Consider the following 27,668-nt stretch of genomic DNA (forward strand, 5'->3'; position numbering starts at 1 on the left):
TTATTTGTGACAATTTAAATAGAAACAAGTAAATACACGTTTATAATGAAAGTCCTGTATCAGCCACATTTCATTGATCCTTGAGGGAGAGCAAAAAAAATGGTATTTTAAGCAATAAAATGTGGATCAATTAATTACCATCGTGTGCATTTTACAATTGAAACCGAGCGGAGGCCATTGGGACTCCGCGGCTGTCACTCGAGAATAACCTCCAGAAATGCTTTCATTGTATTTGCAGTTAACGCCAGAGCCCGCCCCTGCCGCGCTCTGATTGGCCACTTTCAAGCGTGCTTGAACCTCCGGCCTCGCGATTGGTGGAGCCAGCCTTCTGTTTTGGGTCGCCTGCCAGCGGCGCTCTGCACGGGGAGGGGAGTCTCTGCTCTTCCGCTTCTCGGCTGGATTGACACACAATGAGGAGCCGAGGCTGGAGAGTCGCTCCACAAACGCCGCTGTAAATAAATACAACAACCACTGGAGCCGGAGAAACATGGAGAATCAGGTAGAGTCGCCTTTGTGTCTCCTCTTAGCGCTCGGGAGTGGAGCTCGGCGGCGGAGAGCCGCTCGCTGGCGGGGCAGCAGCGGGTCCAGAGTCGGGCTCCAGCGCAGCTAGCTGCGGCCACTCATACATCGGTATTTGCCGCTAACTCGCCCCTGCAGGAGACCCGCTCCCGGCACACGCACAATGGGACGCACACCCACCCGGTCCTCAGGGTCAGGGTGGTGCTGGGGGCGCACATGTTGGGGGAGTAAACCCCCTTCGAGCATTTTAAACGGGGTCCGTGCGGCTATGCTAAGCTAAGTCCTCCCACCAGGAGAGCGTCGGCCCAGGCAAGGCGCCGGGAAAAAAGATTTGTCCTCTCCAGGTCGGGGCTGGTCAGGCGGGCTGGTGTGTCCCCTTCTGCCGGCGGCCTGGAGCCACGGAAGGCCAGGGGGGTCCAACCACTGACATGCTTTCTGTCGTAAACACTGCTCCTGTCTGCATGTATTGTTAAGACAAATATCCCTCCCATGTCAATGAGATTGAACTTGACCCGAGTGTTAATGGCTACACACGTTACTGAGCAAAAACAATTGTGTGGCAGGGAAATATTATTGCTTATTTACACAGTTATTTTGCACTTGTACTCTAGTGAGGTATCTATTGAAATGAAAACATCTTGTTCTTAAGTGACTGGAAGAGATTTTATTACTTTAAGTAAGTTGAGCCAGAAGGCAAACCTCTTAGATTTCATTCCTACCCCTCACAGATGAGGCTTTTATTTGTTTTCAACAGAACAAGTCCAGAGATACAATCAGCTGTTTCCCTTTGTGTAGGGATCGCTGTCTGGCTTTAAATTGGGAAGATCGTAATCGTACGTCACATATTTGGAGTAGAGTTTCTCTGCATTAAAAAAAAAAGACAGACCCAAGAATGCAGTTGACTTTTCTCGTTGTACTGTTGAGACTTGATATCAAAGGAGAAAGATAGTACAGTATATGTCAATTCTTCCTTCATATTGTTGCTATACTATATGTAATCAGTCACGTTTGTTTGATTTCCACAAGAAATTCTTGAGATTATTTGTGATTTTCTTCTCTCAATAAGATGTTTATTGTTGATAGAAAAACTCACTATTTAACCTTAATAACGTCTATACAGTATGTGTACCATTCAATGTTGTCAGTATATTGAAATGATGACCGGATCAACAGTGATACTGTTTGCTTCACTGTTTTGCTTCACAAAAAGAATATCGTCGCTCAACGTTATTTATTCACATACTGTATGTGTCTTGTGATGCGAATGAAGGGTGTTGACGTTTTGTCATATTTTTTTGTGTGGCAGGAGAATTCTATCTTGTGGTGCAGTTAACCAGCCCTCTTTTTTGAATCTACTTGTGTCTTGTAAAAGCCTCAATAGATGCTTGTTTACGAGGCCTCTACTGTCAATTCAGTAGTGAGTGAGGCTATGAATAAACCGGGCTATCGTGTCGAGGAAGGGTTTTTATCTGGAGTTTAGATCTTGGATCTTAAAACAAATCTGTCCGGTGATGGCGCCTCAAGTGATGGGTCGGTTATGTGTATATTATCGATATCCATCGTTTTATTTGTGATATCCCTTCCTTGTCCTTGACTTAATGACTTAAACAATATCCCCTGAGAGGAATGGTCGACCTTGTGGCAACTGTGTGAACACAAATGGTAGCATGTAAATCATACTTGAATGTTAAAGTACTTGTGGCATAACCAGTGTCGTGCATTTCTACAGGTTTTCCTCATGGTTTGTTTTCTTCTTAAATGATGTCCTTGAATGCAGGAACCTGTAATTATACAAAGGGTTTTCTGTTATGAATTGTGAGCTGATATAATTGAGGGCTTAGTCCAAGTCGCGCCAAACCTTTGGCCTCAGTTGCCACACTTGTTACCAGTTCAAATTGCACACCAGCTTCACACAGATGAATGACTACGACGTCTCTTTTAATGTCTTGCAACCTTACAGTTCTTTATGTTGGATTGTCTGCAGAAACCGCACGGCAGCAAATCTTTGGGCTCTTTTGTTTTTGCTCCTTCTGGTTACAGTATAAGTACTTGATTGACAACCACAGCATTCTTTTCTGTTATTGAGTTAGTTTAAATGTCCTGCATGACCTTTACCTGGTAACTAAAAAAACAAACAAAAAAGCAACAAAAATAAGAAGGAAATAAGGAGATTTTTATTGTCCATTTCCTCATTGGTCCATTTCTTTTTCTTGTTTAGCAAGAGCTGTTCTTTTTATTCTCTCTGATACTATGTGTTCTGTGTGACGGTGATATCAAGGAAGTAGATTAGCACACACATTTGACAGCGTTATATTCACACAAACACTGTAGGAGACGGTGTGTGTAAGACTGAATTGACTCCTCCTACTTGTGGTAGTTTCACTGACATTTCTTATCTTGTGCAAATCGGCCATTGACGGACATCCTGCAGTAAATTGAGATTACTGTACACCCCTTGGTAAAACTAATCCCTTCTGGACAGTACTTGTAAATAAAGATTTGTACAAACATATACTCCAAGTTCGGATGTGAAAACAATTTATGGCAAAAAAAAACGGAATTTTTAGACATTAATGTTACGGAAAGGATATAAATGTAGTCACTTATTAGCTCACCGGCATGTTCCTCCGTCACTGCTTTGAAGCCGGGGTAATAATTTTGAAGGTAAAGGGTCCGTCTCTGTTCTGCTGAGTTGTTTATGAAAGTGAGGTGTAGATGTGCTGCTCTCAGCTCCATTTGTGATGATGTAATCACAGCCGATATACACCAATCGGACTCCAGTACAAAGCAGGATAATCTCATGCACAGAAATGTATCCAGAGGGAGTTTATTGTTGAGGGAAATATTTGAACATAAATCTTTTAATGAATTGTTTTAGATTGGACGTCAGAGTTACCCAAGTTGTGTACGATGGGGTGTGTAAATCGATGTAGTGCTTTTAAATTTCAGTACAAAATTGTAAAAAAAAAAGAAGGTATTTTTCTATAAGTGTATCAATATTCAATATTTTCTTACAACCAATTGTGTACAAACTAAATAAAAACATCTTTGTGTTTTCAGTTTTTACCTTCCTGTAGATTTCAAAAGATTATTCGGGATTGGTTAGAAATGTAGAATAAGAACTTTGATGTCGGGGATTGAGAAAATATCTCCACACACATGTTTCACAATTTTATTTTCATACTAATCAATATTTAACCACACTGTATAGATTTTCTCTTTTTTGATTAACAAAAAAATCATGTTTTTATTAAAGTTTATTGAGGTGTGTGTGTAAAATATTTTTTTACATTCACAGTTAAAATACCAATATTCACAGCGTTTGTTCATTTTTGTTTTGCAATTGAACTCCTGCCTGCTAGATGGCAGCAGTCATTACGTCTCTTGCAGCAGGAGTGATGGAATTTTAGTTTCAAAACAAATTAAAAAGTTAAGATTTTGTCAAGTGTAATGTAGTATAGGACTGAACAATGAACAACATTTTTTTTGGAAACCGTCAAAATTACTTAGTGAACTACTATAACATCGGTTCGTAATGTTGAATACAGACGTGTCTGTTGACATGTCTGTTTGTGTGTGCTCATCAAAGTTACCTTATGCAATCACACAATTCAAATTGTGTAAATGATAATATATTATTGTGTATGACAGGAAATGCACTTAAACACACGAGAAACTGCAAAAACATGCAGTAAGAAAAAGAAGAATGAATGACTAGTGTTTTCACTTTACTCTGCACTGAAGTTTGTGTGATTTATTATTAACTCATAAATATAAATAACACTTTTAGCACGTTTTTACAGTAGTTTTTAGTATTTGCAGTGAATATGTTATGTTTTTGGAGTAAGTTCTCCCTTTATTTTAAGGTATGCTTAATTGTCCTTTATCATAAAAAATACTTAATAACTTTATCTTGAGAATCAAAGAGAAATATATTGTAATGTAATAATTTTTTGTTTTAGATTTAAAAAATGACATTGAAAAAATAATCACATCAATAATCGTAAATGCAACATTTCAGAAAATAATCGCAATTATATATTTTTTCAATAAACTTTCAGCTCTATTGTGGCCAGTGAATTCTGAAACACCAGAGTCTAGTACTCGACAATACTACAAATATATCCTTGTTACCTGTTAGAGTATCGCAATCCATCATTGCCCCAGATTTTTGCCAGTACACACCTCTACTTGGAATTAGGGAGGGGCATCAAAAATAAATCCCTGTCATGAATTAAAAGGAAATTTTCATTTATTTGTATTTAATAAGACATTGTTTTTAATAACCTATTTCTTCTTTCCGTGGACACAGTTCTCAGATCATGGAAGTAGTTTTATTGATTTGTTTGTTCGCTGTAACATATTTTTAGAAAATGGTTGCTAAAGTTACTACATCTCACCCTGGAAGACCAACAGAGAGCAGGTATTATTCCTCTGCAGACGAGTGACTCTGACATTGTGTACCAACAAAACCACCATGAGCCTACAATGGCATTGCGCTGAAAACTGTTAAGTTTATCAAACGTTATCTGGCTGTACCAACCATCATCACACCCAGCAGGATGTTTCTGTGGCACGAGCCAACACCAATGTTGACATGTATTTGCACACAACTGGAAATGGGGAGCGAGCCTGCAGTTCGACCATAGTGTGTTGTTTTATCATTGTTGAAGTTGTCACTTCAGTGTGTGACGCTGCATTGTCATGTGATGAATCATCATTCATTAAATCTCTTTAAATGAACAGTAATGATACATTTCATCACCATGTTCACATGAAAACACAATTTGTGTGTTTTATAAAGTTTTTTTTTTCTTGTGGGGGGTTTAGTTGGTTTTAGCATGGTGACAAGCTGTGCAGATAAATGATAAAAACCTTTAACAAACTCCTAAAAACAGAGAATTACAGACCGAAACTTATTATTTCTAAATCATTCCTTTATCCCAACCCTTTGAGTTATACTGTTAAAAATCTACAAACATATATATCTCTATGTATATAAGTAAGAACTCTGTTTTCCCAGAAGATTTAACTTCAAATGAAAAAAACTTTTTATTGCTAGTTTGTGTTCATAGTCGCACTCGTTTGGATCCTATTCCAGCTAAAACCGGCAGAATAAGTGTCACACCCTGGACAGGTCAGTAGTCCATGCAGGGGACTTAAAAGCATGCATTCTTACAAACATTCAGACTTCTAAATAAATGAATTGACTTCTATGTTGCAGATTTAGAAGTTGTTGTTTTTTTTTTGTTTTTTTTTTTACAATTCTCCCTGTTGTATCTTTAATAGCCACACTGAATCACATCTGAGCCGTCTCTTGTGGTGATAAACATACAATTAGGACATTTAGATTTCTATTTCAGGGCGTAATTATAAAGGGTGGAGGGGGTACCGTCATGTAAACGCCAAAGCAAATGAATACGTTTTTTTGTGACAAAGAAAATGTGAGGCCTGTATTATTAGTTTTACTTTTTATCTTCATCTTTATTTCCATTTCCTTCTTTTCAGAACCATCAATTTAATAAGATTCAAAGCTTAAAGCTTCAATGGATATTTCTTGTTCTTTCTTTTGGCCCTCAGTCCATCAGAACAATTAATATAATGTGGCCCATTAGGAAATGTATTTGCCCACCCATGTTTTTATAATTCCTGTTTTGAATTTATGTCATTATTATCAACAATATTAAACATGTTTTGAATAGAGCAATTATACAGATGATGTTCATCAAACTGCTTGTTTTATTATCTAACTAGCTGATGACTACGAAAGCAATAACGGCCTCAGTCGTGAACAGCGAGGGAAAAGCAAACAATAGCACACTGTAAGCTCTCGCCAAGGTAAATAAGGTGTGTGCCTCAAATAACCCTTAAAAAGTTCAAAGCCTGCTGTACTTTCAGAACACATGAGATATTTGGATCTCTTTAGAAGTAATTTACATGTAAACAATGAACATCTAAAAGGTCCTGCGCAGGAGTGTTTTACTGTTGTGTCCAAAGACATGAGAGAATTGATGCTGCGCTGGGATCAAAGCTGTTTTCTATTATATCCATTGACTCGCACATTTGTTTTAAAATCCTCTGTTGATCTTGGATGCAGTAGAAAAGATGGTTAAGTGACACCATTTTGGCAGCAAAGAGACTCACAACTTTCCTTAAAAGGCACTATATTCTCCTCATTTTCTGTGATGCTATACTGTTATTTTTGGGGACGAAAAAGTGATGCGCCCACAACACAACTGGTTTAAAGCGCTTGTCTCTAGTTTCTCTCCAGAAGAAACTGTTGTGACTTTCATTCTTCTCGTCTATTAGCCGGAAGAGATTAACATGGTCATGAGGGTGTTATTTACACGGCAGCTGGGAGGTCATTGTTTTCGTGGGGCTGTAGTGCTTCTGCCAAATTGTGTCTCTCGATCGGAACGCTGTTTATAAAAAAAGCTTCTGAACTTTGTTTATCTCTAGTATTATTTTGCCATTTTAGAGGCGTTTTAATTTAGTGATGACACATTTCTGTTCCTCTCTGTTTGGAGTCTGTGCTCACAGTGTGCCTTTGAGGGTTTTCTTCTTGACCACTCTGGTTTCCTCCAACAGTTCAAACACAAACAGACCTTCACGGATGACTCTAAATTGTCCAAGGGTTTGAGTGTGTGTGTACGTGAGAGTGGTTGACTGTCAACTAGATGTATGTCTTGACAAGAGTCTAGCGATAGGATATGTATCACAATACAGAGAGACCACTTAAGTCGTAACTGCTTTCATTTGTTTTGAAACCAACATATCTCCAAATATCAGCTTTAAAAGCTGATTGAGTCGACTGTATCCTCTTGTCCTCAGTCATCGAGAAGATCCCCAGGATTTCATTTTTCCTCTGGTGGCAGAAAATGTAATGACAGCTGTCATATAAGGGCTGTAGGGGAAATTGCAACACAAAAATAAGAAAGACTAATATCTCAATGTTAATTTTAAACAAAAAAAAGAGTAATTTTATACAAACTTTATGGAAATAATAAACCATGAAAGAACTATGATTAAATACAAATATGATTTGGCAGCCAATAAAAAAATACAAATTTTTAAAACGGGGCTTTTGAATATCGATACTATATCGTGATAATCAGAAGTGTTTTATTTGTGATCCTCACAGAATATGAATAGTTAGAAGAAAGTAAATGAATTTACAGTCAACTTTAATTAAACAGGATTTGCTTGTGGTTTCCTTTTGTTCTCAAAACAAAATATTTATGATAATACGCTCACATTTGTTTACTTTACAAGCTATTTTCTTTACTGGAAGCCTAATTAATAAAATCTTTGAACCGTCTTCCAAGAACGTTGAGATTTTGACTGAAATTACACGGTCTGAGTTTTACGGTCATTAAAAATCCTTTAATGGTCTTAATATAGTGCCGTAGAATTTTATAGTAAAATACATAAAACAAGTATTCCTGATTAATCTGTTTGACTTTTATGAGGCCTTTTATGTCTGGAGGTAATCGCTTCCCTTTGCTCCATTGTCCCGTTTTTATTGTCCTTCTTATCACGTTGCCGCTTTTACAGCGTGTTTGAACCGGGCGGGGGTGCAGGCGGGGGTGTAGGCGGGGGTGTAGGCGGGGAGGTTGTCGGTTCAGGGGCTGCGACTCGCAGGGTGTGGTGTTGGAGTCTGAAGTTTTAAGGGCATTACTGCCACTGAGCCACAGGGCGTCTTGCCAGGCCCTAGGAAAACCTTGTGCGAGAGTGAGCGAGGAGAGTGCTCATCTCGATCCTGCCCCCCCGACTAATCCCCCCACTCAGTCCCGGCTCACGAGTCGCTCAGCGTCTGGGCCAAGTCCTCGCTCCCCTCCCTCCCCACCTCTGTACACATGAAGTGCCTTTCTGTCCTCTCTGATCCCCCCCCTCATCTGCCAGGGTCTGCATCTCTGTGGCTCGTTTTCTAGCGATCATTGTTCTTGGCAGAGGGAGGTGGACCAACAATGTGTGGCTCCCCTGGACAGACCTCGATGTGATCCGCTGGCTGGACCAGCTAATTACTCTCATTCCTGCCGGAGCTTCCTAGCACTGCTCCTGCTTTGTGTCTGCCCGGCTGTCTGTCGGCGGAGGTGGAATTATAAATGCCTTAAACTGCAGTTGAAATGTTAGCAGTCTCGCTGCAGAACTTAGATTTGCAGGAGATTTTTATTTAACGTAAAATAAAATGTTTGTTTCCACAGTTATTATTCTGGTGCTCCCTCCACTCCTCTGCTGGCACGCCAGTCAGAAAGTCAAATAAGCCACTGAATAAACAAGTACAACGCAAACAACATGTGTGCTGTGGAGAGCATTGAGATGACAATCCTCACAACTCATTATAAAGTCATTTAAATCCAATTTTCTTCTTCAACCAAGATGCAAATTACCTTCTCGTGTGACTTTGAAATCAATCTAATCTCTTTATTATGCTCAAAGTGCAGGAAGCTGCCATTAATGAAACGTGTTAAAAGTGATAGTTTCACTCGTTTTCTCTGGAGCTCAGTTGTTTTCGTCGTCATCTTTGTCCAAAAAAATATGTTTAAAAACATCGGTCTGTAACATCCATCTTGTATTGAAGCCTCGACATGAGGAATTGTTTAAAATAAAAACGTAAATAGTTCATATATTTTCAGTTTGTTTGTATCAGAAGTTCCCAGTCTTTAATCTCCTGTTTGAAGTCTTGTCTCATTAAAACACTTTGCAAGTCTCAGAGATTTACTCTGATGCCCAGAACCTTCCCCTAAAAAGCTTACGATAAAGACTTTTTGTTTTTAAATTGTTACAATTTCTAATGTCGAGGCTTCAATACAAGATGGAAGTCACAAACGAGCAGCATAGAGGTGTATGGATTTTTAAAATGTGACATTTTGGATGAACTAACGTTGATATTCTAAGCTCGGTGTGGGAGTTTGTCTGCCTTGCCTTCAACCCTCTCTGACCATTCCTGTATTTATTGAATAGTAATAAGGGTCAAAATCAAATGACAAGTGAGACATAATTCTGTTTACTTGTATTATGGACTGTTAAGAACCTTAAAATGCGTGTTTATGAATGTGTGATAATCCGGAGTGTTTTTCTGTCTTCTCAGTGCACGGTGCAGGTGAAGCTGGAGTTGGGTCACAGAGCTCAGCTGAGGAAGAAGGCGACGTCGGATGGTTTCACCCACGACTGGATGGTGTACGTCCGGGGCCCAGAGTCATGTGACATCCAGCACTTTGTAGAGAGGGTCGTCTTCCGCCTGCACGAGAGCTTCCCCAAACCCAAAAGAGGTAGGACTGGACCACGACTCAGATCTCGTCACCACCTCGTCCTTCTTTGTGCTCTTCACTGACCTAGCATCTGTTCATCGCTCTCCAAATGATGTGACATTACAGAGTACTCATGTGTGCTGATGGTTTTAAAGTATTGCAGCTAATACCTCAGACCTACACAAAGTGTTGCTTAGGGGCCATTTGCGTTCTTTTTAACTGAATTTATACTCGGATTTAAACTATAAAAAACAATGTAAAAAAAAGTTTCTAATTGATAACAAACTTTCTTTTTTTTTTACAATATTTATAAAGTCCTTTATTTAAGGGAATATCTTTTCGTTAAATAAAGCATTTTGAAATAAAGAACCCATATGCCACATTGACATCAGTATCTATTGTTTTTTTAATTTCAATTCTTTAGTTAAAATAATAATAAAATAACTATTTATTACCATTATAATAATAATGTTTATTCATATAGCACCGTACGCATAAAGACTCCAGTTTAAAACTTGCATCAAAAGCCAGTGTGTAAAAGTTTGTTTTAAAAGAACAAAAATGTATGGGCAGTAAAAACACTAGAGAAAAGGAGTCTGTAAACTAAAACATCTTATTTGATTTTAAAACTAACTTTTCCTTGCAGCCAGCCAAGTGAACTGGATTTTAACATGTCTTTCTGTGAAGCTGTTTTCTTGAGATGTCTCCAACATCATCTACTGAAGTCTCCTTTTAGAACCAAGCTTGGATTGATATCAGAAAAACAGGCTGTTTGCAGGTTTCTCTTTTATCTTTTTATAGCTGTTAATTGGCAATTTAATGTGCCAGTTTTACCATTTGGCAGCGTCGTGGGTATGACCTTCTTTCAGACTGAAGTCTGTGACTGTTCCGCCTGCATGGGGAAGTTTTTCAGATGTAGAAGTCAGAGATTCTCGTATATTTCTCAGCTGTCACGTAAACCACAATGAGTTTTATAGGTCAGGCAGCTGCAGGTATCTGCCTGTCTTGCACTAAAGTGGAGGCTGAGAGCGTGAAGTCCAGGATGTGAAGGCCAAGAAACCGAGGGAAGTCGCGTGAGGGGGAACTGATGACACAAGTGTGTCCCCGCTGACCCTCGGCGAGCTAACTTCTCGTCTTTCATCGAGCTTAATGAGGCCTGCCATCACCTCTTGAGACCTACAGACCATAACATTATGAACACCTGGCTGATATTATGAGCTCCCCTCTTTGCCAGCAGACCTCTCAAGTTTGGTGTTAAGAATTATTCCAATGAATCAAGAATCTGTGGACATAGTTCTGTGGATTGTGTGATTGTTTGTAGTGGGATCTGGTTTAACCGTTCTATGAGCAGATGCTTATTCAGACAAAATGGAATGTCCACTGCAGGCCTCAGAAAAAACCCCAAAGTCATTAATGCGGTTGTCCAAAAAAATGCATACTCTTAAAATATAACAATATTTAAAAAAGTCAATATATTGTTTTTCCTACAGCATCTCAATATAAAGTATCGTTGCCGCTGTATTGTGATATGTGTCGTATCGCAAGATTCTCACCAATACACACCACAGTCACTACGGAGCTGCACATCAATAATGGTTAAAAATAAGAAAAACACTAGAATGATAATTTTGATTATTATTATAATAAATCAGTTTTTTTAATTTCAATGTGGACTGATTTTGTAAAACTAAATTGTTTACACTACTGTGTAAACAATTTCGAGTCAGTCTTGTGTCGGATGAATAAAACTACTTTGTTGATTCAAGATTTCTATTGGCTAAATTTAGATTCCCATGGCATAACACAGACTCTGGGTCTAATGTGAAGGATTTTAACTGCGCCTCCTGTAGATGTTGGCGTTCCCGAATCCTTGCATTTCTGCCTTAAAGCAATGCTAAACAAAAAAAATTCGTCACAGTCCCACAATTGATCTTTATAGAGTTAAGAAGCCTCCATAGTTTTTCATCTTTCCCAGTGCATGGAGAATAAAAACTAGTGAACGAATATTGCTTTAAAATGATATTATTTTTTTATTTGAATTGATTATTTTTACAAAGTTTTATTTCTTTTTTGATTACACAAATATACATCATAATACAACTGCTATTGAAAAAGATACAAATATAGATACAAATTAAATATCTATATTTGAATATTCCTAAACCAACAAACCATGATGACGATAATAATAATAAAATAAATAATATTCCTATTTTTTTTATGGCGTTGTGTTTGAAATTTATCAAGATATTGTTGAGATATTTTTGACAGGCTTTCATCAGGTTTTTCTTAACACAAGCAGAACACCCAAATGAACCCCCGTCACACAACACCGTACAGATCGAGAAGAAGAACTAGAACTAGAACAGAAACTACATGTTTCACAAGTGAATTTGCTCAAAATATCTGTTTGTCTTCAGTCTGCAAGGAGCCGCCGTACAAAGTGGAGGAGTCGGGATACGCAGGCTTCCTCATGCCCATCGAGGTCTACTTCAAGAACAAGGTGAGAATACTATTCAAACTATGAAGGTTGAGTGTGATTGTTAGATCTTCTTTTCATGTTTGGAGCCTCAATATATCTTGTTATCTCTGTATTTGTTCTCCTTAAACAAGCACGTGCACCTTATCTGAAACACTGACATCTTTTTAGGTCACCATATCAACACCAACCGTAATCTACTTTGATTTTGAACCATCCTCAGGGATACATAAAAAGATTGAGTAGTTCAGAGTCTAAATTTAAGGCCTTACTGTAATAACAAATACTTACATTTGATGTCTGGAAACACGTATAAATGCTACTTTTCTAAAGAAATGCATACAATTCTGACCAGGTTTTAAATATGTTTATTTTCAAGATGTTTTAACATAAGTTGAAAACTGATTTCGGCTCTAGAATGAAGGAACACAGCAAGAAGTCTTTCTTGAAACATTGAGGATCAGGATGTGAGAGATTAGCCTTAAATTGGTCTCAAAATGTGCTACATTTGAATGCAGTGGTCACATGTTTATCACCGGGGTTACGTTCTGATACTACCAAAACTTGAATTAAAACCCTTGAAGAGGTGACCATTTTTTTCTTCTTTGAATTAAAAACATTGATTGCAAACCAAATATTGCATATGAGGTAACGTTCCTCTCAACAACCCTCTCAGTAATGGTGACCTGAACACCTCTCATAAGGCTTTGCCGCCCAGCAAACCAATCACAGCTGGCGATCACTTTTGATAGCAACATGGATGTAGAATTAAAGTACAGTATTGTGACGAACGAATCAGCCGTCACTAAATGGAGCAGTGAGCAGCATTATGGGAGTTCACTGTTATGTTGGCCCCATAATTAAGGTGGGTGCTTGTTTAGGTCTGAGTAAAGATGGTTTGGCAGCTGCTAAAGTGAGATTTTCCACAGAGAACTAAAGACCCTTAATATCCCAAATATGTGACTGTGGTTGGCCTGGCTCGTCCTGCATTCTTTCCAACATGAACAATTACTGTGTGATACATTTCATTCTTGCTCATGTCAGATCTCATGTTCTCTGATGTCTTCCAGCTGTTTGAGCGTTTATTGAGTTAACAATGACGTCGAATGAAAGTTTAGTCGCCGTGATCTTGTGTTGATTTTGCTGAGCAACAGGTCATAGACCTGCTCAAAGTGCAATCGCTCAACCTCGTGTAGCCCAATCTTTTTTTTTTCTGGAGCATTGTCCTGTTTGGTGGGATTTCAAACGTGATGCCACGCTGCTCACCATCATTACAGCAGCTATTTAGACGTACTCGGACGTTGACAGACTTTTTTCTTATCTTGCTGGGTCCAGGAGGAGCCCAAAAGAGTGTTCTTCAACTACGACTTGTTCCTCAATCTGGAGGGGAATCCGCCCGTCAACCATCTACGCTGCGAAAAGCTCACGTTCAACAACCCCACCAAAGATTTCAGGAAAAAGCTGATCAAAGCTGGAGGGGTGAGGACAAACCTCAGTGTGCAGTCCAGCCACTTTTTACATTCTGACCCCTTCTTTCTACAACCAAGGTCATGGTGGTTCCAGAAGTGGCGGAAGCGGTATCCAGGCCAAGTCCAGACTACCCCATGCTGCCCACCATCCCCCTCTCAGCCTTCTCGGACCCCAAGAAGACCAAGACCTCTCATGTGTCAAAGGTTGGTTAATCTTTCTAATCCTTCATTCGTCACACTTTCAGGCTCCGACGGATATTTCTTCCGTTTTATCTTCTCCGACTCGATCAAAGTGCTAAATTTTTGACTTTGAAAACTCACAGGCTTTGAAAACATGCTGACTCCGAACTTGTTATCAAAAGCCACCATGCTTGAACAAATGTATCCTGTCTAAGTCACCAGCTTATCTAGAAAGTAAAGGAACAAATCAGGACATGTTTGTCGCACTCTTTGTTCGTATAGGAATCTCTGTCTATGACACAACACTTCAGGTTTGCTTTCATTTCTGGATTCTCGCGGTTCCTTGAAAAGTCTTAGAAGCCATTAAATTAAGAATCTATTAAACAGTCCTTAATACGCATTAACATGTTAACATGAAAAATTAGAGTAAATTTTACATTTTACTTTATGACTAAAAGTAGTATGAGGCAACGTGTACGAGGCACGGTGTCCTCTGTGCAGAAAATGTTTCGAAACAAGTCCACGAACATTTTGAAGTGGAAGTAATAAATAAACGTTTTTAAAAATGTCGGTGTAACTTGTAAATTGATGTGTTGTTGTTTTTTTTTAAATATAAGATTCGTTTTTGGTTGATTGTCGAGTTGCTCTTAAATTTCATTTAAATGGTTAAAAAGTATTTAATTGAACTGGCCTTAAACTGTAGGAAACCTGTCATTGGCCAGTTGGGAGAAATTACATTAAAACAAAATATTAAATAAACTAAGGAGAACATTTTACATTTTACAAGCCTAATCAATCCCAAAATATAACAGTTATATAGCATGTTTTTATATAATAAAAGTTTAGGTCCTTGTATTTATTCTATAACTTCCAGTTTTAATAGTAGAACTCCAGAAATTGATACCTTTGTCATCGAATTATCATGTTGTGATTTATTGTAGTATATAATAATGAAAAGGATGTTCATGGAAATGTCAAAAACACTCCTGACGCTGTGCCTAGATTAGGTTCTTAATTGTCAGGAGAATTCCTATCACTCTTTTTTAATACTTTATTAATCTTTATTCTTGTCTATGTATATTCTCTGACACATTTCAAAGTGGTTATGATTCAATAAACTAAACTGACAATTGAGTCCATTTGGACCCTTTTGCCAGTCAGGTTTGAATCCTGTAGTGTTCCAGGAGAGTGCTGTCCTCTTTATGTCACCAAAGATGAACTTGTTACGTCTTCAGCTTCACACACGAGCAGGGAGTTCTGCTCTTTTTTTACAGTAAAAAGTAAAAATTCTAACTAAATTGTTGGCAAGATGAAAAATAATCTAAATCTTATGGTTCTTTCTTATTTAAATAAAGACTGGGCGTTGTGACGGTAAATCCATATCATGGAATAAACTGATTTAACAGTAATTGTATATATATGTAAAAATGATAACATTAATGTTTCTCAATAATTTTTTTGATAAGGAAAGTGGCAACAATCGGGAGAAGTTTAATCTGAAATAGTGCATAAATTACCAAAAAATTAAATGTTGCACATTTGTTAGAACACAAAAATAAAAAAAAGATCATTCTAAATGACTATACTAAATACTGCTTGCAAAAGTTTCCCTAAACGTTTATTTCTAAATTTCCAGATGCAGATTATCAAAAGCAAAACACTTGCATTAAACCTGGTTAATCCTGAACTGTTTGCCAACATTTTTTCCAAACTTTTTCTTTACAAACTGCAAAAGTAACTTAACTAATTTTTCAGTTCTTAAACAACGAAAATCATTCTAAATGACACTCCTTGCTGCTGATGGGCTGCTTCATACAGGAACTAATTCTCTAAAGCTGCATTAATGATTTTATCAAATCAATTTAGTGTGAATTTACAGACAAGCAGAAAGAGCAACGGCCAAGTTAAGTCTTCTTTTGCACCAAACATTTTAAAGTATATTTTTCACGAAATCTCTCTTTTTAACAAAAGTCCTGGACATCAACTTTTGTTTTTCTTCAGTTGGTGCCTTTCCCTTCCTAGAGCAGAAGCACATTCCTATTTCATTGATTCTGGTGGTTACCATCTGGATCCATGAATGCGTTTGTTTTTATGTGGTTATTTGTCTCTACAGGATCCCAGCAAAGAAGGAAGTGGCGGCGGCAGCAAAGGAACCAAACCTCACAAGCTGACCAAGGAGCACCGCGAGCGTCCCCGCAAAGACTCTGAGAGCAAAACAACATCCAAAGGGGACAATGAGCGAGAAGGAGGTAGCAAGAGCGGACGAGACCCTTCCTCGTCTTCATCCTCGTCTTCCAAAAAGCCGTCGGAGATCAAAGTGAAGGAGGAAGTCAAAGTCGTTCCCAAGGCTGCGTTCAAGGAACCTAAACTTACTCTGAAGGAGTCAAAGATGGAAGGCATGTCGCCTAAAGGAGGGGGGGCTGGGAGCGGAGGGGGAGGCGGGGGAGGAGTTGGTGGGGGAGGGCCCCCAGACTCCAAGGCCCCGGGAAAACGACCGTCCACTGTGGAGTCTCCCAAACTGAGCACTAAGAAGCAGAAAAAGGGCAGCTCTGAGGGGACCAAAGGTCCGACAGGCGGCACTTTCACAGGAACCTCTCCACGTGTGTCCTCGTCCTCCGCCGCCAGTCAGCCCTACCCTGAGAAGAAGTCCTCCAAGGACAAAGGACGGTGGCCCAAAGTCAAGAGTGACACCCAGGATGTAAAGGAGCCCAAAAAACTTCCAGAGTCGGAGGAATCCAACTCTGAGGATGAAGCTTCTTCAAAGTCTGAGGTACGACACCAAAGCTCTTCTGAAAGTCATTGTTACTTTTCGACATTTATCTTGTTCTTCCGACTTCTCTGAACGTTATTAAGATGAAATGAAAAATCAATGTTTGATCGTTCAGGTTGCAGGCCGTCCATGAAGCCCTTTTTGCTTTCAACAACTTTGTTACAAACAAAACAATCAAAATAATTCTAATTTAATTCACTTTATTAAGAAAACTTATGCAAGTTCACAGCTTTTATTCTCACCTTCTATGTTATCTATTGCAAATGTACACTGTGGTTATAAAGCACTGAAAAATGACACGCCTGATTAGGAAGACATTTCTATTAAAAGATGTCATGCTCTACTTAATCTTCTTTGGCTCTCATCTAATAAATCCATTCAACATAGCATTATTTCCTACTTGAAGTGCCAAAGTGGCCTTTCAAAATGAAGTCTCTGTATCGTGATACCTCCTCAGCTGTTTCATGAGGCCTCATCAACACATCACTACTGTATCCTATAATATTCTTTAATTAAAATTAAAAGTACAGTGTGTTAGTGTGTGTGTTTTGACATGTTTGCCAGGTGATTGTCGGCATGAATGTCTCTTGAATAACAGTAGTAGTGAATGTATTAAAACATCAAGACAGTGATGTTAAATATTAATATGGTATCACGTTGTACATGTGAATCAATATTTTCTTACAGCCTTAATTATCAGCAGCCATCTCTACTTATAGCTCAGATGACAGAGTGGTTGGCTCGTGTCCCTCATTGCTGCTGATAGTGAGCTGGCATGCGTAGCAGCCTACTCCCGTCTTTGCTCATTAGCTATTAAAAAATCTGACAAATCCAAGTCAAAAACATTAAAACTTGTATTTGAAACTTAAAATTGTTTGAGAGTATCACACTGGCTCTGTTAGGCAAACTCGCGTCTATGTGAAAGTTGAGCTTTAATTGATTTTAAACCTTTTTTGCTCAATTTCTTGTTGATGAAAAACACATTTTCATTCATTTTACCATTTGCTGAATAAGAGAAGTCCTGCTCTGGTGTTCCCGCTCATGTGTTTTATATTTAAATCATGATGAATAGGAGATTCAGATCCCTGGAAGCATTTTGTTTTTCATGCTATCTTCGGATATTAAAGACAGATATTCTGGCCGTGCCTGTTGAAGTTGTGACATCTGAAGACACGGAAAGTGTTGTACGCTATTTATTCAAGATCTTTGTACACCATTGTTGTCGTAAGATATTAGAAACAAGACACCATCAAATAGGTTTTTCTTCAATACATCAGGTTAACTTTTTGTTGTTCTTTGATTCTCCTGCAGCAATCCGCTCCCTCGAGTCCTTCAAACTCCAGTTCCAGCTCCGACTCCAGTTCAGACTCGGACTTTGAACCTGGACAGAAACCCGGGCAAGGTGGGTTTTCATTTACTACCAGCACAGAATCTACAAACTAAAGCAAAATAGATTCATCTTTTCTCGTCGTATATTAAGATCGTCAAAGGCTTGATGTGGCTACTCTTAAGTTTCTACTTTGTCTCACTGGTCACGGGTTCTCTTCCCCCGTCTCAGGCCCGCTACGGTCCATGGTGGAGGAGATCCAGTCTGAAGAGTCGGATGACGATGACAGCAGCTCAGAGGAGGAGACGCCCATTAAGACTAACCCGCCCAACAGGGACTCTCGGTCAGTCCTTTTTTTTTTTCACTTTCATACTTCTTCTGACAAAACGTTATATCTTGATGGCAGCATGGCGTATTTGTTAGGATATATATATATATATATATATATATATATATATGTATTATAAAAAATGTAATGAAAGTGATCAAACGGTTTAATAATGTTTTTGGTTACATTTGTTAGTTTTTGTGTATTCAACACTTTGGTATTGAGATTAAAAGAGTAGTTGAGGTGTTATTTAAACTTTGTGGGCCAGATTAGGACCCTAAATAAAAAAGGTTAATTTGTTACATTTTAACTTTTCTAGTTGTTTGATGTGACAGTAAGAGAAATTAAACATCCATCAGTTTACCTCAAGAAGAATCAGCTGTAAGAATAATTGAGAAATGGTCACAGTGTTATGAAAACCAAAGTATTTCTAAATTGATGAGGAGGTTGAATATTGAAATCTCCAACAATCAGCTTCATCAGTTCCAGAGTTGAAGATAAAAAATATGACGTGACTACAGAGTCGCGTCAGTGAGTCACTGGAAAGTTTGAGTTGGTTTAGAAGAGTAAACTGATTCCTCTTTAGATTCATCAGGATGTGAGTCATCAGGAGTTAAGCTATGTCATGTAGTAACTGTCTATTTTAGATCTTGGTGTCACAAGAGTATCTGTAGAGTCTGGCCGGAGTCGTGGAGACTCTCACTCAGCTAAGTGTGATTCAGGAAACGAATGCCTTCAAGATATAAAAAAAAACATTTAGAATGGTTGGATCCTTGACATGGAATAATATTAAAAAAAAGTACTATTGTGCATCAAAAAGGTTCTAAAAGTCTGATACATTTTCCTATTGAGTCATGATGACAAGTTTGTCTGGTGCGCACTTCCTGTGGCAGATGTTTAAATATAGACTTTTATCAGAGGCTTTATATTGAAGTTGATCAGAATTTATAATGGTTGAATTTATCATGTTTTTTTCTAAGCATATTTTCATATAACTTAATTAACTTCTATATTGAAGGTAAATTGTTTTTCTTTAAAAAATATATATAATTTAATTTTCAAAGTGAATTTATTTTACATAATGTAATTATAAAATCCTATTTCCAAACATGTGAAAAAGATTTTTTTACAATTACAATTATTTTGTTGTTAATGATTCATTATTTTTTTTATTATGAATAATTATTTTGAAAAACAATTCTCTCATGATTTAACCATTCAATATTCAGACAGAACTGATATACTTTGGTATTTTTCTATGATTTATTTCAGTTCCAAAAGTAACAGCATTTTCCGTCTGGCTTCCATGAACCGACGCCTCCCTTCTCTTCTGATTACCATTGTTTTGTTGAGAATTCAAATGAGGAATCGCTTTAGGTTGCATGTGCAGACAATGTGTGCCGTCTGTCTCTGTGCGCTTGACCTCTGACCCCTCCTGTCTCCTCGTCAGACTCAGCCTGGACAGCGAGAGTGACAGCAGTGACGGCTCGCACCGCCCCAGTCGAGACCCCGCCCCGCCCCCACAGAAACACAGCTCCTCCAATAACAAAGTGAGTTGCTCTTTTATTCGCTTGTGTGTTAATCCATGACGTCTATGAAGGTAGATCAGCTTCGTTATGATTCAAGTATTTTGCTATCAAAAGAAAAAAGTTGTTTCAATCAGTTTTTTTGGATGAAACGGTTTAATTTGCTTGAAGTAATCCCTGTGTTTGGCCACTTTGATCAGTAGAACATTTATGTCTTATTTATTCAATCCCAAAAAGTTGCTTCAACAAAAAAAGAGCTACAATCCAAAAAAAGATTTACATTGAAAGAAAATGAGCTTAAATTACAAGTATTTGCTCCAATAAAAAACCGAGGTTTTTTTTAAACTTTATTGTTCAATCCCGTAGAAGTTACTTCAATCAAAAAATATTTATATATAAAAATAGTTTCATTTTTGAACGAGTTATTTCAATGAAAAAATAATGTTTATTTGATTGATAAAACTGCCCAAACACAAAAGTCTTACCTACAGAAAAAAAAGGAATCAAAAGTTTGTTTTGAACATTTTTTAATAAACATGTTTAAGGACATTTTGTGTAGATCGTTTGAATTATATATATATATATATTTTTTTTTTATTGAAGCCACATAAACAATAATAAACAATTTCCCAAAGGAGACCTCCTGAGGGATCAATAAAGTTTTACCTAACCTAACTTTCTTTTAATTAAAAGTGGTTTTTTTTGTGTTGAATTAACTTTTTTTTTCTTAATAATAATGAAACGCGTCTACCTTCATAGACTTGAACAGAATTGAATGGTTGGTGATGTCTGTGGCTGCAGTGTTCACTCTCTCATCCTGTGGTGTTTGCTGCGAGCGCAGGTTTTAGGCAGAAAGAGTCCTGACTCCTCATTTCGCTCTGAGAAATTGAAGAAGGGATACGACAAGGTAGGAAGGGTAAATCAAAGCGTTTTCTTCTGCACCTCTTACACGTATGTGTCGCTTCAATCAAGTATCTGACTAACCTCTCACACGAAGGAGGTTTTAAAAGTGTCATTGTTAAACCTATATCACGTTATAGTCGTAAAACATCACGTTTATGATCTTAGATTTCATCTCAAGTGGTTGGTAACTGCTCAACTTTCCTGTTGTGGTCCTCAGGCCTACACCGAAGAACTGGTGGACCTTCATCGCCGACTGATGGCTTTAAGAGAGCGAAACGTCCTCCAGCAGGTACGTCACCTTCATCACCTTCATCACCTTCCCTCCATGTCGACTGATGGAAGTCCTCTTATGGAAGAAGCTGCACTTATAGCAACAAAAAGAGAGTTCAGATGGGAGAAATTAGTATTTCCTGGTTAGAAAAACAAGATGATCTAAATTTAATCCTTAAATCATTTTTGTTTCATGAGACCCTTATGTTCCGAAACCCATTCCTGCCGTTCAGAACATGTGATATTCATCTGTTGGTTGTAAATGTATTATTATTACATTTTAACACTTGACTTTGACTGATCGGTGGAGATCTAGCAACATAACAAAATAAAGAACTGTCAGTGTTTCCCATGTGAGCATTTTCCAAGTGAAAAAGTATTTCTGTAGTGAAAAGCTACAGACAAGTAATTTGACTGATAAACGTGTGTTGATCAGATGTTAAGGGCTCACTGTTCCTGTTACTTCCTGTAAAACCTGTCACTCCAAAGAGCTGATAATTTAGCAAAACTTTTTTTGTGTTAAAGAGGAAAAACCTTCAGTTTACATGGCGTATGGCCAAATAATCGAATGCAGCCAAAACATTCTTTGAATGTCTAAAACCAGCTGAAAGTGATGTTCGATACTAATTTGTTGCAGAAACGTAATATCTAGATGTGTGTTTGTATCATTCACTTGTGACGATCTTGGCGATAATCAGATCCATATTAATAACCATTTATTTTCATGCAGGAAACGTGTATTATTATGAGACATGTACGTACAACAATAATGATTTGAGTAATTTATGAGTTGATTGATGCAGTGTAGCTGTGTATTAAAATAAATATACAATTTGTTTAGTCTGTGACTCTTACAGTGATGAACTTTGCTGTCTCTGTGAATCACTTGTTTAGGAATATTGCTGAAATATGATTTATAATATCCAATTAAAATGCAATTTGTGTGTTCACATGACGGTGACCAGATTGTTACAGTAAATCTGACATCTATTATAATCAATTCCTCCTTTTCCCTTTTAAATTAGATTTCCATAAAAATATTACATTTTTATTGAATACATTTTAATAATGTGGTTAATATAAAATGATTAATTTCCTTTATTTACAATTCAATTGCAATCATTGGCTGTGTTTGTTCATTTTTGTGTTTCACCTTCCACAGAACTAAATCTCCCCTTTTCTTGGCCTACAGTACCTCATGTTTAAATATATTGTAGCACGTCTGGAACGTAAAAGCTCTTTGTCTTTGTTCTCACTGTTACAAACGGATGATTTATTTAAACGGCGGATAAACTTGGACACAACCACAGACGTTATGGAGGCTCTAATTACTGCACACACTTTACTTATGGTGCCAACAAAACAGTGAACTTCTGTGATGTCTTTCACACACAACTCTATGAAGTTAAAGGCTTATTGTTCACTAAAATACTGTATTTAAATTCTATGCTGCTATGTCAAGAGTGATTGACACCTCCGTTTGATGCAAAGCAATGCGACTTTTGAAGTCACTGTTTCAAAGAAGGTTGTTAAGATGGATCGTACCTCATATGCAATTTTGTCACAATTTAAAAGTGAAGAAATCCTCACTACTTTGCACGGGGTTCTCAGCTTTTTCAACGTAACTCCCAAAATAAAAGAGTGCCCAGTGTAGCACTATTTGTTTAAAGGTCACAGTGAACGAAAGGTCACGACCTCCCTGGCTTCCATAAATACATATGCAGTGGCAGAGCTCGTTCACCTTGATCCAGAGACAACACAAGGGATACCACAAACACCTTAATGTACAAATTTCAATTCAAAGTCTGTTCACCTAAACCTGCATATGCAAATGTATATTAAATCATTTTAGTCCAATTTCATACCAAGGGTGTGTATTTGCAAGAATCTGATACAGGGCCAACAATAAGATATATTGTGATACTGTAGTAACAATTAATATTTGTAATACTGTCAAGTACTTGACTCTGGTGTCTTAACTGCTTTCATTTGTTTTTAAATCAAAATAAGTCCAAACATCAGCTTTAAGATCTGGTGGAGTCTACTGTATCCTCTCGTCCTCAGTCATCTCTAGGATTGCACAGGATTTCTTTGTTTCTTTAGCTGCAGAGGATGTAATCACTGCTGCCATCTAGCGGCCAGAAGTTGGATCGCAACAATAAATGAACAAACTCCGTCAATATAAGCATGTTAATTGTAAAAAAAATAATTAATTAAATATTTAATTTAGCGAGAGAAAAACAATACACTGCTACAAAAAAAAATTGAATAATTTCCTTTGACAATCATTTTCAAGAGGAGTTGTCATCATCATAAACATAAACTGTGTCCACCTCAATCATCTTCACAACACAAGTTCTTTGTCTAACCGTGGCGTCATTTCCCCGGCAGATCGTCAACCTGATCGAGGAGACGGGCCACTTCAACGTGACCAACACCACCTTTGACTTTGACCTCTTTTCACTGGACGAGTCCACGGTTCGTAAACTACAGAGCTACCTGGAGGCCACGGCCACGTGACAGGAAGCCGCGCTGGCACGTGGGCGGCGGCGGCGCAGGTCGGCGGACAGCCGCGTCCGTCGCTCCCTCTTCTGACGACAAGCCTTACTGAATCATCACACACACGAGCGCACACACACACACCGGGAGCATCAGGAAACCGTGGAGGGGGAGTGAGATTGTGGGAGGAAGGCAGCAGAAGAAGAGCAACAAGATTTCACTACTTTTTTTTTTTTTGTGGTGAGCTGTGGAATGTACCCACTTCCCCTCCTTCGCCCTCGTGCTGCTCTCCTTTACAAACCTCCTCCCTCCTCTCGCTCGTTCTCACACTCGCTCCGCACTCGGCAGAACACTCCAGTTTCCTCCCTCTGCCGCTCCGCCGGAGCCCCCCCCCCCATGATATTCTCCTCAGTTGTGCGAGGTGTTCAATGCTGTAGTTACTGACTCGTCTGTTTGTGAAGCACAAGCAGAAGTTCTTCTCTCGTCCTCCACACGTTCTCTCCTCCTCGCTACACTGTAAAGATCCACACTGAGACGTGTTCGGATTAAGTTTCAAGAGTTCCCCCCTTCACTTCCTCGCACTGAAAGTTGACCTCCTAACAACTCCCCCCCAACTCTACCGTATCTCCCCCCCTCTCCATCCCTCCCCCCAACTCACCGCCGTGCATGAAAGGGCTCGCGGAGGTGGAGGATCACTCCTAAATTGCCTTCTCATGGTGGGCTGGATCAGAGAGGGGGGGGGGTTACACGAGAAGCCGTGAAAAAGTAGCCATACTTGTCTCCCAGAATCCAAAAAGAAGAAGAAAAAAAAGGGGCCATGCTTTTTTATTTTTCTACAAGTGCATTTGTGTATTTATTCCCAAATTACAGTCACGATGAGCTATGAATGTATATCGCTTTTACTTTTCTACGGCGAGCTACAGCCCCACTCTAGTGCCTTTCTGTGGGGGGGGTGAGCCCTCTGTAAGACCCCCCTCAAAAACACCCCCTTCTCTCCCCCACAAGCGCCACCTAGTGTTAATTGGAAGACCTAAAATCCAGTATTGTCTTAAAAGGCTTCCTCTTCCTTCCTTGTGTTGAGCTTCATCAGCGACTATTTGTATCTTCTGCTCGTGTTCAAGGCGGCGGTTCAGGCCCAATGTTGTTTTAAAAAGTGCAAACTCGGTGGTACTGGGCTTGAAGGAGGGCTGCACAATGAGCTTTGTTTTATGTAGCTGGAAACATTCACGCAAGTACAAGTATAGAGCACGTTTCAGTAGAAATGGAAACTTTTCTTTGACTTGTCTTTTCAATTTTGTTTGAGAATTAAAACTTTCATTTCATTTTTATTTATATAACAGTCGTGCGAGCTAATGAGCTAATCATTGTCCATTCTTAACAAAAATAAAGTTAAGGTTTTACCCAATGGTCTGCTAAGATTCTAAGATTCAAAATAATGATAATGATCTATTAATATTTACTGAAAAATACACCATTATTGTGTTTTTATTTACTATTAAAATAAATAATTAAAAAGCTTTTAAACCCGAAAAAACGTTCTCACCTTTGAATCATGTCGAAACAGTATTTTCAAAGAAGAACATGATGGTTTCAAAGAGTTCTGCAGACTCTCCTGCTGCACTTCTATCATGACATCAGTTCAGATCACATTGTGCAGCCCCCCGTTCAAAGTCCACGAGTCTTTGACTCCCCAAAAACCATGAGGCCCATTATATACCCAGTTCTACTCAATGCTGCTGTTTAACGTACGATCTTCATCTTTCATCCTCTCCAGAGGAAGAGCTGCTTTTATGATTTTCTGCCAAGAAAAAATGTGACTCATTCCTTCAGGATTGATTGACGGCGACAGCAATGTGTCAATCAAATATTGATTCTGAATAAGGAAGTTCCTAAATTCAAATTTTGATCAGTTAAAGAAATATAATTATAATGAAAATTTAATAATTAAGAAGATAATTTTATCATCAACATATAAGAATTCTTAAAATTTAAATTTTAAATATTTAAAGCATTTTCTGTCAAAATAACAAATAGACAATTAAGAGACGTCATTAACTTCACTTGTCGACAAACTAAACTTTATTTCTTATTTCAAATATTTAATTAGACCAAGAAACTCAAGAAGAAAAAATTTAAGATTAACAATGTAAAACATCAATTTTGATATGTTGCTTTACAAACATGGCCACTTAAATCAGCTGTCAATCACTTAAGCAGCTCTTCTTCTGCAGTCAAGCAAAATAATGTGTCACTGTCGTAGTTTATCCCCAAATATTTCTGACAGAATGTTTGCTCATCAGTCTCTTGGCTAGTTTAGATCGAATCTGGTCTCATCCTGTCATAGGATATGTTATCTCGTCTCGTCCAGCTTTAACCCACGATTGCCCGCTTCCCTGACAACAAACCTTCTGGTCCCTGACCGGACTCGGACCTGACACCTTACGTGCCCTACAGTAGCCCCGCCCACTTCCAGCCCCTCCTGGTTCTCTGTGCCTCTCGTCACCAAAACTTCAGGCTGCGACGACTGAGAATGAACTCTGCGACGCCCTCCTCATCCTCTCGTCTCTGGGAACATCGAGTTCATGAACTCTGAACTCATGACACTCATCCTGCCCCCCCCTGTGGTGGTGTAGAGGGGGGGTCACATGGGGGACCTGAGGAAAAGCTCCACTGTCCCCCCCCCAGTTTTTATTTATGGACCTCTGCACTTTTGGCTGTGACGACTTCAGTACTTAAGTAGTTACCTGAACTGTATTTTTAAGGATTTTATACAATATTTACATGCAATATCCATCTTTTTGTTCTAATTTAATTGACTTTTTATTTGTCATTTCCCAAAAAAAACACCTGGTGACGCTGAAAGATGAACGCGTGTTGTTTTCAATCCCGTAAGCTTGAAGAAACTCATCATAGGACGGCGTGAGCAGGACCGAGGGAGCGTCCAGTGGAGGCTTGAAAATACCAAACCGTTTGGTTCCACTTTACCAAAAACAAACAATTTACAATTGGGTTATTGATCGTGTTGAATAGAGGAGATGATCCCACATTTATGAGGTTTATTTTTAAACGGCGCATGTTGTTGATTTGATGACTGTTGAAAACTATGAAAGACACACATGTAGCATGCTAACGTAGCATGCTAATGAAACAGCAATGCTAGCACAAACAAGTGAGGCAGTGAAATATGTTGGTCTCTGCAACTGTCTTTCAGAAATAACTTTTTGATCAAACTAAGTTCTGAGCACGTCTCTTTATCTGTTTTAGTGTTGATTTTAAGACCTAAACATGTCAGATGTAGCATGCTACTGAAACGGTAGCATTTAATATGCTAGCAGAGACAAAAGTTGGTCTCCGTAACTGTAATTCATTCATAATTTTCACATGAATAAGAGAAGTGGTGAGAATAATAATCTGTTGAAATTAAATGAAATAATGCGACTCGCATGAAGACGACAGGTGCATTCAAAATGCCTTTCTTGTCTTTAATTTGTCTAAATTTGTTTAACTTTCACCATCGATTAGCAAAGCCACTGATGCCACTTTTGAAATCATTCAAATAATAATAATATATCGTACTTGAATAGTTTTGGAATCGTTCTTTTACATGTCTAAAATATACCTGGTTACATTTACGCCCATGTTTTTAATAAGTGTCCATAAATGTGGGATCTCAACTTTACTCATTAATAAGAATGAAAAGTCAGTTAAAGTGGTACCAAGATGTGTAACCGGGTAGATCATCTACTGTGTGGATCTTGTGTGACTGGGGAGGGTCCAGGGGACGAGGGTGCCTGTATTTATAAGGGTTTGACTTGTTTTTTACTGGGGGTCTACTATGTGTACGTCGTCGGATCTACGGATGAACAAATGAACTGGATGAACAAATGAACTCAATTGGACGTTTTTGTTTTTTCTCCTCAAAAGACTCGGCACTACAACGCCACCATGTGGCCATATGATGCAATTTGTTGACAAGGACACAACATGTTATTTTTAATGTTATTTTTAATTTTGAGATCATATTATTAATAAAGTCATTAAGTACTGTCGTCCTGGTGTCTGGTGACTGACCGCAGACTGACCCCGGGTCGTGGCCCGCGGGGTCGCACAGAGTTCATGCGAGGGGTGAAGAGGACAGCGGCGCGTT

At 38.5% G+C, this 27,668-nt stretch overlaps 1 protein-coding gene across 2 annotated transcripts; it reads left to right on the forward strand.

The window, feature by feature from the left end:
• Window positions 1-335: 335 nt before the first annotated feature.
• On the forward strand, window positions 336-27,570 carry mllt1a (MLLT1 super elongation complex subunit a). Of its 2 annotated transcripts, none has more exons than XM_087784900.1 (12): window positions 336-499; window positions 9,611-9,791; window positions 12,191-12,273; window positions 13,585-13,728; window positions 13,797-13,922; window positions 16,012-16,668; window positions 17,980-18,070; window positions 18,227-18,338; window positions 19,774-19,873; window positions 20,691-20,756; window positions 20,970-21,041; window positions 23,414-27,570. In XM_087784900.1, the coding sequence occupies exons 1-12, from the start codon at window positions 488-490 to the stop codon at window positions 23,540-23,542; spliced, it is 1,773 nt and encodes a 590-aa protein (XP_087641026.1). In that variant the 5' UTR covers window positions 336-487; the 3' UTR covers window positions 23,543-27,570. The 2 variants fall into 2 exon arrangements, with proteins under 2 accessions (XP_087641026.1, XP_087641025.1); XM_087784899.1 differs by having other exon boundaries at window positions 337-499; window positions 20,691-20,765.
• The last annotated feature ends 98 nt before the right edge of the window (window positions 27,571-27,668 follow it).

This window comes from Callionymus lyra, chromosome 2 (genome assembly GCF_982586985.1).
Source record: "Callionymus lyra chromosome 2, fCalLyr1.hap1.1, whole genome shotgun sequence".
Taxonomy (NCBI): domain Eukaryota; kingdom Metazoa; phylum Chordata; class Actinopteri; order Syngnathiformes; family Callionymidae; genus Callionymus; species Callionymus lyra.